Source organism: Convolutriloba macropyga, chromosome 13, assembly GCF_964194025.1.
Source record: "Convolutriloba macropyga chromosome 13, txConMacr16.3, whole genome shotgun sequence".
NCBI lineage: Eukaryota > Metazoa > Xenacoelomorpha > Acoela > Convolutidae > Convolutriloba > Convolutriloba macropyga.
The window spans coordinates 7,772,650-7,785,240 of record NC_134480.1 but is presented as its reverse complement, the minus strand read 5'-3'; the positions used below and the strand labels follow the sequence as shown (position 1 = coordinate 7,785,240).

The 12,591-nt window shown below is 28.3% G+C and overlaps 1 protein-coding gene across 18 annotated transcripts in view; it reads right to left on the bottom strand.

The window, feature by feature from the left end:
* The window catches only part of LOC142351592 (uncharacterized), a 58,662-nt gene extending 55,487 nt beyond the window's left edge, over positions 1-3,175 (bottom strand). For 7 of the 18 annotated variants that reach the window (XM_075403722.1, XM_075403723.1, XM_075403724.1 and 4 more), the window contains exon 1: positions 1,188-2,149. Coding sequence is in view for 2 of the 18 variants with exons in the window: in XM_075403708.1 (XP_075259823.1) it covers positions 3,077-3,124 (48 nt within the window). In the remaining 16 variants the exon portion in view is untranslated. Of the gene's footprint in view, positions 1-112; positions 624-1,187; positions 2,150-3,029; positions 3,049-3,076 lie in introns of those variants that run through there. The other 11 variants (XM_075403711.1, XM_075403712.1, XM_075403710.1 and 8 more) reach the window with 8 other exon arrangements.
* Positions 3,176-12,591: the final 9,416 nt, after the last annotated feature.

The window sequence follows — 12,591 nt, the reverse complement described above, 5'->3', positions numbered from 1 at the left end:
TAAGTTGTAAGCACTAAGTTGTCTTTAGTAAGTAATGTGTAGTTCTTAGTATGCAGTAACCAGTAAAAAGCAGAAAGCAAGCAGCAAGAAATAATTAGTAGGTACTAAGTACCTTGTAGTAAATAGTATGTTTTGTGTGGAAAGTTTTATTTGAAATGTTGTATGTAGAAATTAGTAGGAAGAACTTAGTATATCGTAAAGAGCAATTACCAAGTAGTATTTTGCAAGTAGTAGTTAGTATGTAGTATGTTGTAATTGGCAGATGGTATGTAGTAAGCAGTCAGAAGTAAATATTAATTAGCAAGTAGAGGTTAGTAAGTAGTATGTTGTATGTAGTAAGTATTATTCTATATTATGTAGCAAGTAGTATCTAGTACGTAGTAAAAAGTAAAAACAAATTAGTAAGTAGCAATCAGTTTATAGTAAGAAGTAAGTATTAAATAACATGTAGAAAGTACTGCATGGTAGGTTTTTTGTTAATAGTTAGTAAGTAGTAAGTAGTACTTGGTAGATTGTGTGTTGTAAACAGTTTGTAGTACGTAGTACGCATTAAATAGTAAGTACTAAGAAAAGAAAAAGAAATTAATAGTATGTAATAAGTAGAAAATAGTAAAAAGTTTTTACTAAGTAAGTTTCTTTCTACTTTCCACTAAAACCAAATTCCACTATCAACAAAAATCTAGAACCTTTGTACATTAGAAGACATAAATTATTGGATGCAATACTATTTGTACTCTCCATATTGAACCCGGTTTGTCTAAAATTTGAACGTTATGAAAACTGAAACTCAACTGTACAATGAGTTATTTTTCACCACCTACGTTTTAATTAAATTGTTTTACTACGCATTTCCCCCTCAGGAGATAAAGTGTTATAAAATTAATTAATGAGGAGTCATTGAAACTCTATATGACTTAAATTTTCTACCTTTCAAACTTTTATTTGTTGTAAGAGATTTGGTTAATTTGTTAACAAAAAAATGCTTCACTGTTGACCTGTTACGACTCTGATGAACAATATTCTATCATCTGTGGTAAATTTTGAACAGTTTTTGTATTTGATTTCACTATTGAAAGAAGTACTTTGCTTCACTTCCAGTTGCTGTTTTTATTTAAAAAATAGGAGAACCGCAGATGGCATCGATTTGGTAAAATAGAAAAGAATTGGGTACAAAGTATTCCACCTACCCTCTCTTCGTTTCTTTAACCACGTATATAAAACAAAAATTTGGAAAATGGAATAGTATTTAGTAAGTAGTAGTTCTAAAAACTAAGTGTAAATTAATTAATAGCCATAAGTCTTGTGTAAGTAATGAGTAGCCAAAAGAATGTATTATCAACTTTAGTAGTCAGGAGGAGGTAGTATGTACTTCAGTAGTAAGAAGGAAGTAGTAAGTACTAATGTAGTAATTACTACTGATGTATCAATTATAAACTAGAAGTTAGTGAGTATTGCGAGTGATGGATTAGAAAATTTAGTAAGTGTTAAGAATGAAATTTTAAGCAGTAAACTGTAATTGGTACTAAGTTTGTAGTACTTAGTACGCAGTAAACAGTAAATTGTCAAAAGCAAGTAACCAGAAGTAACGAGTAGGTTCTAAGTACCATGCAGTAAATAGTATGTATTACGTAGCAAATTTTAGTTAGCAAGTTGTAGCAAGTAGCAAGTAGTAGGTAGTAGTTAGTATTTAGTGAAAAGCAATTAGCAAGTAGTATTTAGCAAGTAGTAATTCGAATGTTGTATGTAGTAATTAGCATGTACTATGTAGTAAGCTGTCAGAAGTAAAGATTAATTAGCAAGTACATGTTAGTTAGTAGTATGTTTTACGTAGTAAGCATTATTCAGTAGTAAGTAACAAGTAGTATCTAGTAAGTAGTAAACAATAAGTACAAAGTTGTAAGTTGCAATTAGTTGTTAGTAAGCAGTAAAATCTAAACAGTATGTAGTAAGAAGTGCGTAATAGATAATTTTTTATTAGTTAGTAAGTAGTCAGTAGTAATTGGTGGATAGCGTGACGTGAACAGTTTCTATTATGTAGTATGCAATAAAAAGTAAGTAGTAAGAACAAAAGCAATGAATAGTAAGTAATAAGTAGAAAATAGTAAATAACATTTATTAAGTTGTAAGTAGTAATTCTTATCTAGTACATAGTAATTAATAGGTGAAAATCAGCAAGTAAAAAGTAGTAAGTAGAAAGTAATTATACGTTTTCAATAACAAAGCCCACTAAACCTTTTCAAATCCTAACTCCATCTGCAGAACGCAAATATTCAAATCTATATCCTACTACCTCTGTTGAAAAAAAACGACACCATTTTTTTGTCATGCAATACAATATCCTATTACACTGGTTCAAATATTCACCCTATTAGCCGAGTGCATTTATTGAAATCAATACCCTATTGTCTCCATTGCAAAATTCTACCCTCTTTTTCCAAAAACACTTTTCTACCCTACTATCTTGATTCAAATCTCCGGCCTATTACCCATTTGCATAAAGTAGATATAACACCCTATTATCAGTATTACTAAAAAGGGGCTGTACTTTAGAATCATTTATAATGTTTTCAGTAGTTTTTTTTTAAACTTAGCTGAATACCACAACACTAACATTTAAATATAATATTATATAAATATGCTGATGTGACACAAAATAACACAAATTACTATTCTACTAAATCACTAAAAAAAATTTACTAAAAAAATTTTACTATAATATTAAACTATTAGACTACTATAATATTATAACAGTTTTTTACTATAATTTTAAGCAAAACCATCAAACTTATGATAAAAAAGGGATTTTTGTTGACAAAGGAACCCTCTTCGAAGATCGGTTTCCTTTTTAATTTACGATTAAATTAGGTGGGTAAACCAGCATGATAGAGTTGAACAATCTTGAAAAAAGAAAACCGAGTTATTTGATCATAATAAAGATCTCTAAAACTCTTTGATCTCTTAAACTCTGAATGAACAAAATCAAAGCTTGACGAACAATCAACATTAAGGACTGATAATCGAAAACAAACAAAAAAGCATTGGATAATATAGAAATTCCATTAACCATAACGCTAACTGTTGATAAAGGAGTCAAGTTTACAGATGGTAACGAGATGATTAACATTCTAGTAGAAGCGAGAAAACAAAGAAATCAACAATTAGAGATAACACAAGTTGATGCATCTTCAAACAAGTTCAATAGTTCAATGATGTAGATATATGTCGTAAAAACAATGGTTTACGAGAAAAACATCATATCTTTACTTTTGCTAAAGGTAAAAGTTTTCACAGTGTTTATCAATAATAAAGATGTAACTGAAAAATTTATAAAATGTGATTAAACTGTAATTAAAAGTTTTCTAAGTGATAATAATAATGAAACAACATATACTAGAAGTAGAAGAGCAAGAGTTATTAGAAACCTAACAACCAGTAGTGAAAACGAAGATGATCATTATAGAAAGATTAAACAAGTTCAGCTAATTTAATTGATAATACCTCTTTATGAAAAAGTAACAATAATTATATATATTTTTTAACAGTCATCGATACATTTTACCAAATATGCTTGGAATATACACTAATGAATAAAAATGGTTTTTCTGTCACTAATTGTTTTAAAACAAATTATTAGATAAAAAACCAGAGTGGTTATGAGTTGATTAAGTTTGCGTGTTTTTTGGAAAAAAAATTAAATCTGTATATAAAGAACACAACATAGATATATACTCAACATATAGAGATTTAAAGGCAGTATTCATAGAAAGATTTAATAGAGAACTCTTACACACTAATAATAAACCAGTGTTTTTAAATATTAACGGTAACTGTATAAATATATTAAGTGAAGCAGTAACAAAAAAATAAATTCACCCTCCTGCAAAAATGACACCGGTTGATGCGTCAAACAATCCTGATAAGGATAGATATTAAGGTACTACTATTAATCAGAACCTAAACTATTAAACATAAACAAAAAAGATGTTTTTTAGTGAGAAATGCTGATAAACGTAATATACATAGAAAATGATGGTCATCATTACAACAAGTAACGTTAAAACCAGCAAACAATCTTACAACAATTAAAGCAATTCGATTATTTTTAGAAGACAATGAAAGTATTGATACGAATAATAAACATATTGTTAAGAACTTACCTATTCCTACTAACATTAAAGATGCTGTTAATGAAGAATATTGGCACAATAACTTAAAAACATCTGACACTAAAATTCATATATTAAGTTAATATATAAATGAGTTACAAAAAGGAACTCTTGAAGAAGTGACAACAAGTATTATTATTTTACCCACGTCTTCAAGGAACGATATAACAATTGATAAATTAACTGAAAACACAAAAAATTTGATTGTTTTGTCTGATAAATTTAATGAACCTAAAAATAATTTATTCAAAACATTATTCAAGTTGCTAGTGATACTATCTCTAAATAAAATCAATTAAAGAATAATTTGACAATAATATGTCTATTAAAAACGTTACTAACATACAGTTAGAAGATATCTTTACTCTTGGTCTAAGAGAATTTTAAGAAGATAATAGATCTACCAGGGAAGTTGTTAGAAAAATAAAACCACAAATCTTAAGTGCTATATTATTAAAAAGTGAATTAATTCACAACAAAGAACAAGCAAATTTGAAGATGCACTATCATTTTAATAAACAAACTTGTATGAAATTGTAAGTAAATTTAGTAATGAAACTGAAAATGATATAACCAACAGCACTAAGTAAAACACTAGCATATCCTGGCATATCTACGTTAATAGACCGGTTGATAAACGACAAAATTAATATTATCAAAGATATTAAAAAGAATTTTTCGATTGAGCAATTGTGTAGGTCCACACCAAATAGCTCCCTAAAAGATAACTGAAATCCACTGTCCTCCAGATCCGACTGGATTGGGTTCTTGTGATTCGAAAAAATAAGTGTAACCAATGGACATATGAGATCCGCGTGATCTAAGACACTTTAGAATATAACGTTTTGAAGTGTGAATTAGCTTTTTTGTTTAATTTGGCCACGCACATGATTACTCATCGGCCATTTGATGCATCTGCATTGCAGTTTCGCATTACAAAGATGCTTGATGGTAAGTCTGAAAGTAAATGAGAATTGACAGTATAACTGTGCTTACGTATTAGCTATGCACAAGACATAGATAAATCTATCACAGAGTTTAAAACTGTTTATAATTAGTACTATTGGTCCCTGGTTGACAAGCTTATCTCCAGAGGAGACATTTCGGTATCACACTCCTCAACGGTTAAATTCTTTCACAAGGAATTGATGCCAGCCCTCACATGTCGTAGTTGCTCATGTCTGAAGTTGACTCCGACGTTTACATTTAACGCATACGCCATTGATTTCGTACTTCAAACACAACAAGTGGATACCTTGTCTTTACGTTTCGCATTAAAATGACTTAAAAATTCTTAATAAGCACAAACTTTTTCTTACAATTAAGGCATTGCACTTCATTAAGTTTTCAACATGAAGTTTTGATTCAAGTAAATTTTTAAGTGATATAGTAGCAGTAACATTGAGAGTTGGTTGATTTTATCTCTTGTTTTTTATAGAGCATGTTACCTGAGCTTGATCTCTACTATTAGTTCTTATATAATTATTAAGCTTCTTACGAACAATTTTTTTGTTATTCATTAAATCATCTAATGTTTTCTAACCATTAGCATTTAAAACTGTTTTCGTTTTATTAGTATGTCTTTCTTTTAATATAGCTTTGTTGATCTCATCATCTTTTCAGATTGATGAATCAGCCTCTCTTAAGATGGTTGCATTATCCCTTTTTTGTCCTTTTATAATACCATCACTAATAATTTTAACTAACAACTCGTTATCACAGCTTTGCTGAATAGCATGTCCACTTTGGGTTCTGTTAGCTATCAAATCAACTTTAAGTAACATAGTACTTGGTGCACTAGCTATATAGATTGCAGTTTTTACAATTCGATCTGGATCCAATTATACATAATTAAGAATTTTTTCCACTGGCAAAAATACCAGCAATATATAATGCATTATGAAAGAAGTCTCTACTTATCTCCTTTCAGTTAGAACATTACTTCGTATATCATTATTGAATATCTATTAAAATAGAACATCAAAAACCCGTTTATCTGTATCAGATCTCATTCTTAGTCTTAAACACTCAATCCGATGACTTACTTCATCACTTGATAGACTACCTTTTAAACTATATGCTGTTATATCTAATTCAATAATAGAAGAATCATACACAAAATCTGTTTTTTCAATAAAATGAATGAAGTCTGTGTTTATCGCTTTTGATATAATGATACTATATTCATATCTACTGGTAAAACTATGGAAGCTGTGTTTTCATTCAAAAATGCAGGAATTTACCTGTTGTTATAAACATTGTATGAGTACTATCCTTACACAAACTATTTATATGGCGTGCTTTATGACACATTGACATCTATTTTATGCCATAATGTCTACCAGCTGAATAATATAGTAAGATATTTTTCTTTTTTTAAATTCTTCGAACATGTCATCTAGAGTTTTTACTGAAATTCAAAAGTCTTCTATCTTCTCCATAGTTAATTTGTTAAAATCATATATAGTATAAATCCGACAATCTTTTTAATCTTTAGGTTTTACTAATATCATCATTTGATCACCAAAAAAATTAACGTCAGTATCATTGTTAAAATCATTGTCAGCATTGGTGTTAGTATCCTTGATAGTTTTTGTTTTAAAATCATTGTTAGTGTTAAGACCATTGTTTTTGTTAGTATTGGTGTTAGTGTTAATATCATTGCTAGTGTTTTTAGTGGTGTCAGTATTTGTGTTAGTATTTTCGTTAGTGTTAATATTTGTTAATATCCCTGTTTGTGTTAATATCAGTGTTTGTATCATTGTAAATATCAGTGTGAATACCATTGTTAAAATCAGTGTTAGTGTTAATATCATTATTAAAATCCTGGTTAATATCATTATTAATGTTATATACTTCTAGATAACCTCTAATAAAAATAAATTTTACATGTATATATAAAGTATGTTTTACCACCGTAAATGATTATAGGTGGTGGTGCTTTTTCAATTTTTGGTTCGATAGTGCTCTTGTCCTCATATCTCCGAATATTTCACATAATTGAGCATATTCATTTGGCGCTCATTCAAAAATGGTATCTGCAAAAACTACTAATATAGTAGGCGCTTCAAAACTCCAACTAATTCTTAGAGTGATAAAAATGCTTTTTTGACATTTGAAGAGTTTCTTGATGAAAATAAGATTAAGAATGAAGCTATGAGTATTATTAGTAATGCAAGAATAGGTAGTGATATAAGTATGATACCACTTCAAATAGTAATGAGAGATGAGATAGGAGAAATTAAAACAGATGATAGTTGTAATATTTTTGTTAATCCGCATCAAGCTGATTTTTACTCATTGGGTTTTAGTTATGAAAAGAAACAACAATGTTGTTAAAATTTTGGCGTAGAAACAACTCCATAGACAAAATATGTCGATCTAGGATCTGACGAAGGAATAAAACAATATAATGAATCTAATTGCGGTGATTATTGTTCATATACGATCTATCTTTCTGATCGAGGATTTAAAAAAAGAGCGCATTAGCGAGATTGGTTAATTAAAAAAAACGTACTGAATCATATCGAAAGTGTTATTGTTTATGTTATGGTAATGATTAAAGTGATAATGATATTGAAGATAATAATGGTAGTAATAGTGTTAATGATAAAGATATTAATAATGATAGTGTAAATGATAATGATAGAGTTAATAAAACTTGAATTGAAGATATTCATCCACCAGAAAATTTCAGTTGAGTAATATTGCAACCTAGTGAATGTGCTAGGAGATATCTAATGAACAACGTATTTATTAAAAAATGTGCTTTGACATTTTATATATCATTTATCCTACTGGTGGCCAATACGAAGATATTGAAAGCGTAAAGAAAGATGCGGATGCTGAATCTATTAGAGATATAAAAGAATTGTCGTCACCTGATAAATTACCGAAAGGCAAAACGAAACTGATGATATTTGATTATGTAAGAGCTGAAGAACCAGTTATTAATGAATATTTCTGTAGAGGTAGACATAGTTATTGCAAGATGATTTATCTTAGTCGAAATCTGTTTTCATTAAATAGACAAAGTGTTAGTAGATTTGCAATCTGTAAATATCGTTTGACCAAAGGAGTTATGCAGTACTTCTCATGCACAAAGAATTTTTAATGATTGTGAAATGAATTGTTATGATTTTGCTAATTTTTGTAATCGATATGTCTAAAGAACAAAAAAATATTGGTAAGATAAGGGCTAATTGGATTGAAAAGATTGATATGTTTGAGTAACAATAGAAATAGTTATAGTGATTGTATTACTAATACTCATAATAATAGCAATACTAATAATTTTTGTGATATTAGTAAAAAATAGTAATTATAATTGAAGGATTAGAGTTATATACTAACTAACTATATCAACTATTATATTACCATCACCATTAACACTATCAACCTTTCTAGTTACCGCCAAATCTTGGCATAAATATAACATCAGCAACAGCAACACTAAATTGAAAAGTAAGTTGCGTTAGATGTGGACCAATATGATCATTTTAATATCTTGTATCACAATTAATATTCTATAATTAGTTTTAAAAGTTCTAGGACTTACATAAGTTATATATTATCTGTTAATCCATTATAATCTTTAATATAACCAAAAATCTCTTTATAAGGGTCTTTATCTTTATTATTCCCATAATTAATTTCATTCTATCCTCAGGATCAACACACTACCAATCTTACAATAACGTTCAGTAAAATTCAATATATCATTTTTTCTTGCATTATGAGTTTGTTCATTAAGACTATTGTTTTCAAAACCTACAAATATATATATTGAGGTCTCTTCATACAACTCTGCAAACTAAGATCAAGTAAAAAGTAGCATTAGGTACATTTTCAAAGAACTTTTTTCTTCATAATAACTAGAGTAAAACTATTCTTTTTTTTAAACGTTTATGTACAATTATTCTGTCATCATAACTATGATCAAAACTTGGTACACACCATATTATGTCTATGATCTCTATATTGTCAGCATTAGCTACTGCACTATCACCAGCCATAATTGTTTTTAATGCTCTGTCATTATTATTTCTTGTTAATATTAGTTTGATCCTAAACCATATATAAGCTCTTCAAAATAGTACAAAAAAAAACAAATAGATTGCTCATCTTAATTGCCATGTACAATTTTCAACTTTCAGCAGCAGCATGATCAACTATAATTTGATTTTCTGTTTCACCTTGATTTCTCAGAAAACAACTTTCTTATTCGTCATCAGGGATTGTTATTATCGTATACATCAATAGATTAGGATGACAATGTTCTATACATTTAATTGTTTTACCACTACTAGTTTCAAGTTTAAATGAACTAAACAATGTCAGTAGACTGTAAATAACCAGTCCAGTATTAGCTTAGTTTGTATACATACCACATTATCTGATACAATAAACTCTATTTTCAAAAGTGAGTCATGTATAGTTAGATGGGTCTCCTATTGAGAATGATAATAATATATGTATTAACTGTTAATACATATACTGAGAATGATAATAATATATGTTTTAACTGTGTTCGCTGTTTCTAGATAATTAGGTTTATTTTTAAAATTTAATTCTTGTGTACATCAAAATTGTAGCCGTTATTTGTATTTTTTCAAGCCTCTTTTGTTTACAAAAAGTTAGGTAATATTTAATTTATAAAAATGATTGAAAGTTTAATCCCATATAAACTACAAAAGATACGTGCTGCCTCAAATAAAGCTAAAGAAGAACATAAACCTAACTTTCGTGTGACACGATTATTAGACAATTTTTATTTTAATGAACCTATACTTAATACACCAAGTAGGTTTAATAAGACTATCGGTTTATAATTCAGTGTTTAATATAACTGCTGAGAAAACTCAATTTATATATATTAACCCAGTCTTACAATGACAAAATTGATTGGCGAAGTCAAAACTTTGTTGATAAGGAGGAACTGGCAATATTTCATCAAAGCTTACTATAATACAGCCAGGTTCTTTTGAGTTATCTGATAAAGCAAATAGAAGAAAGTAAGAGACTGATGGTAATGTCAAAAAAAACTGATAAAAACACACTGAAATGTAAAATGGATGTTGGTGGTTTTGTTAACTTTGATATAGAAAACTCAATAGCAACATTACTAGTATTCAAAAAACAAAACCATTTAAAAGGTAAATATCAGCAAAAAGATTGCTGATACAATGCATCTTAATAAAAAATATTGTTCAGTGTAATATTATATCTGTTGATAAAGATGATAAAAATAACTCAACGATATATTATAAACATTCATTCTAATTGAACCATCTGGTTACTTGACAGTTTCCATTACAGCAAATTTTTTATATCAAAATGTTTCAAAAGATAAAACAGAATATATTGAATTTAGTATTAGAGATGAAAATGGTAGACCAATTAATTTTAATGGTGATGTGTTATGTTCATTTTTCTCAAAGTATAAAAATGTACTCCTGTTTTATTCTTAATTTTAATAGATCATAAATGAATAAAAAAGTGATCTTCGAAGAATGTTCCCTGATCACTAATAATCCCTATTTCATTATAGATATGATGGTTTTGCTTAAAATTATAGAATAAAAATATTTTGCTGATTGTAGTGTTTTAGGTAAATAATTTGTTTTGTTGCAGTAGCATCTTTGCTCAATATTTTATTTTTATGTTAGAGTTGTGCTATAAGCCAAGTTTAAATGAAACCGCTGAAAGCAAGATAATTGATGCTCAAGTATATATATATATATATATATATATATATATATATATATTTATATACATATATATATGTAAATATATATATATATATATATATATATATATATATATATATTTATATAAATATTCATATAAATTTATATATAAATATATATGTATATATATATATATATATATATATATATATATATGTTTAAAAATGTAAAATTAGATATATAAATGTACATACATATTTAATTATAGATATATATATATATATATATATATATATATATATATATATATATAAAGCATCATTAAAAAAAATATCAAAAATTGGGGTTAAATAGGCTGTTATTGATTTTTTGTTTAAAAAAAGCCCGAAAAGACCACTTTTTTGAAAAGAACCTGGCTGAATAGATGTGTGGCTGAAATAAATGGTGGCTGAATAGCCCCTTCTTTACCACTACTAAAATCCCCATGGAAAAATTGTACTCTACTTTTTCCATTTAATTTTATATCCTACTATTATATCCGCCTGCAAAATTATACCCCAATATCCCCAAGCATTTTTGTACCCCACTATTTTGATTCAAAATCTTCACTCAATTAACCTTTGCAGGCGTTCAGATTTAGCCGATTATCCCTACTAAAAAAATATACCCTAATAATACCATGCAGAACTAGATACTGATACCCTGATTCAAATCTGCGCCCTTATTAACCGTTTGCAGATATTCAAATCAATACCCTATTATACCCATGCATTGAACGGATTGCAATTCCATTGGTCGGACTGTAGCAAGTAGCGGCTTTACCCCAGACATTTGCCAATTTTTATCGTGTAAGATCTTACAAATTTCTTACAAAAATGTCTTATAAGAACTTATGCTTATGAGTACTTATAAGTACTTAAGATTATGCGTCGCCTGACTAAGACTTTGTCAGACAACTTTTCAGGTCTTACACGATAAAATTTTTATCAGGTCTGATAAGATCTTACAAGATAAAAATTCTGCCTGAAAAAAAAGTTTATCGTGCAAGATTTTTATAGAAATCTTATAAGATCTTGTAAGTTAAACATTTGGAAAGCTATGACTCATCTTTTGATAAGATTATCAGATCTTATACGATAAAAATTCTTTAAGTATGACACGTTCTTCATATTGAAGACATTCGGGGTCGCTTTCAAGCAGTAGCCAAAAAGCTACAGCATGCAACATTTAAGTGTCAGAGCAACAACGAGAAAATTATCTTATATTGTCATTTGAGACTTCTGATGCAGTTAGCGGCTTTTTCTGATGCAGCAATTATCCAACTAGGCTCTAAAATTTTCTTCAAAGGACCAAAACTATCTTAGACTGCTAAGTTTAGCCATAGTACCTAGTTGAGACTCTGAATAAAACTGCCGTCAAAATGGAATCAACAAACTTTTTTGTTTCAAAATTGGTTAGTTGACCGACTATTTTTTACTTTCATAGTAAATTGACTACGTTATACGGTTAGATTGAAATCATTAAAACATGCCTTATCAGATCTTACACGATAAAAATTAAACTATACGTGAACTTTTATCGTGTAGGATCTGATAAGATACTTATCAGATCTTGTATGATACCAGTTCAGCAAAATCGAATTTTTATCTTATAAGGTGTGATAAGTATCTTTTCAGATTTTACACGATTAAACTTCACGCAGGGCAGAATTTTTATCGTGCAAGACCAGACAAGAT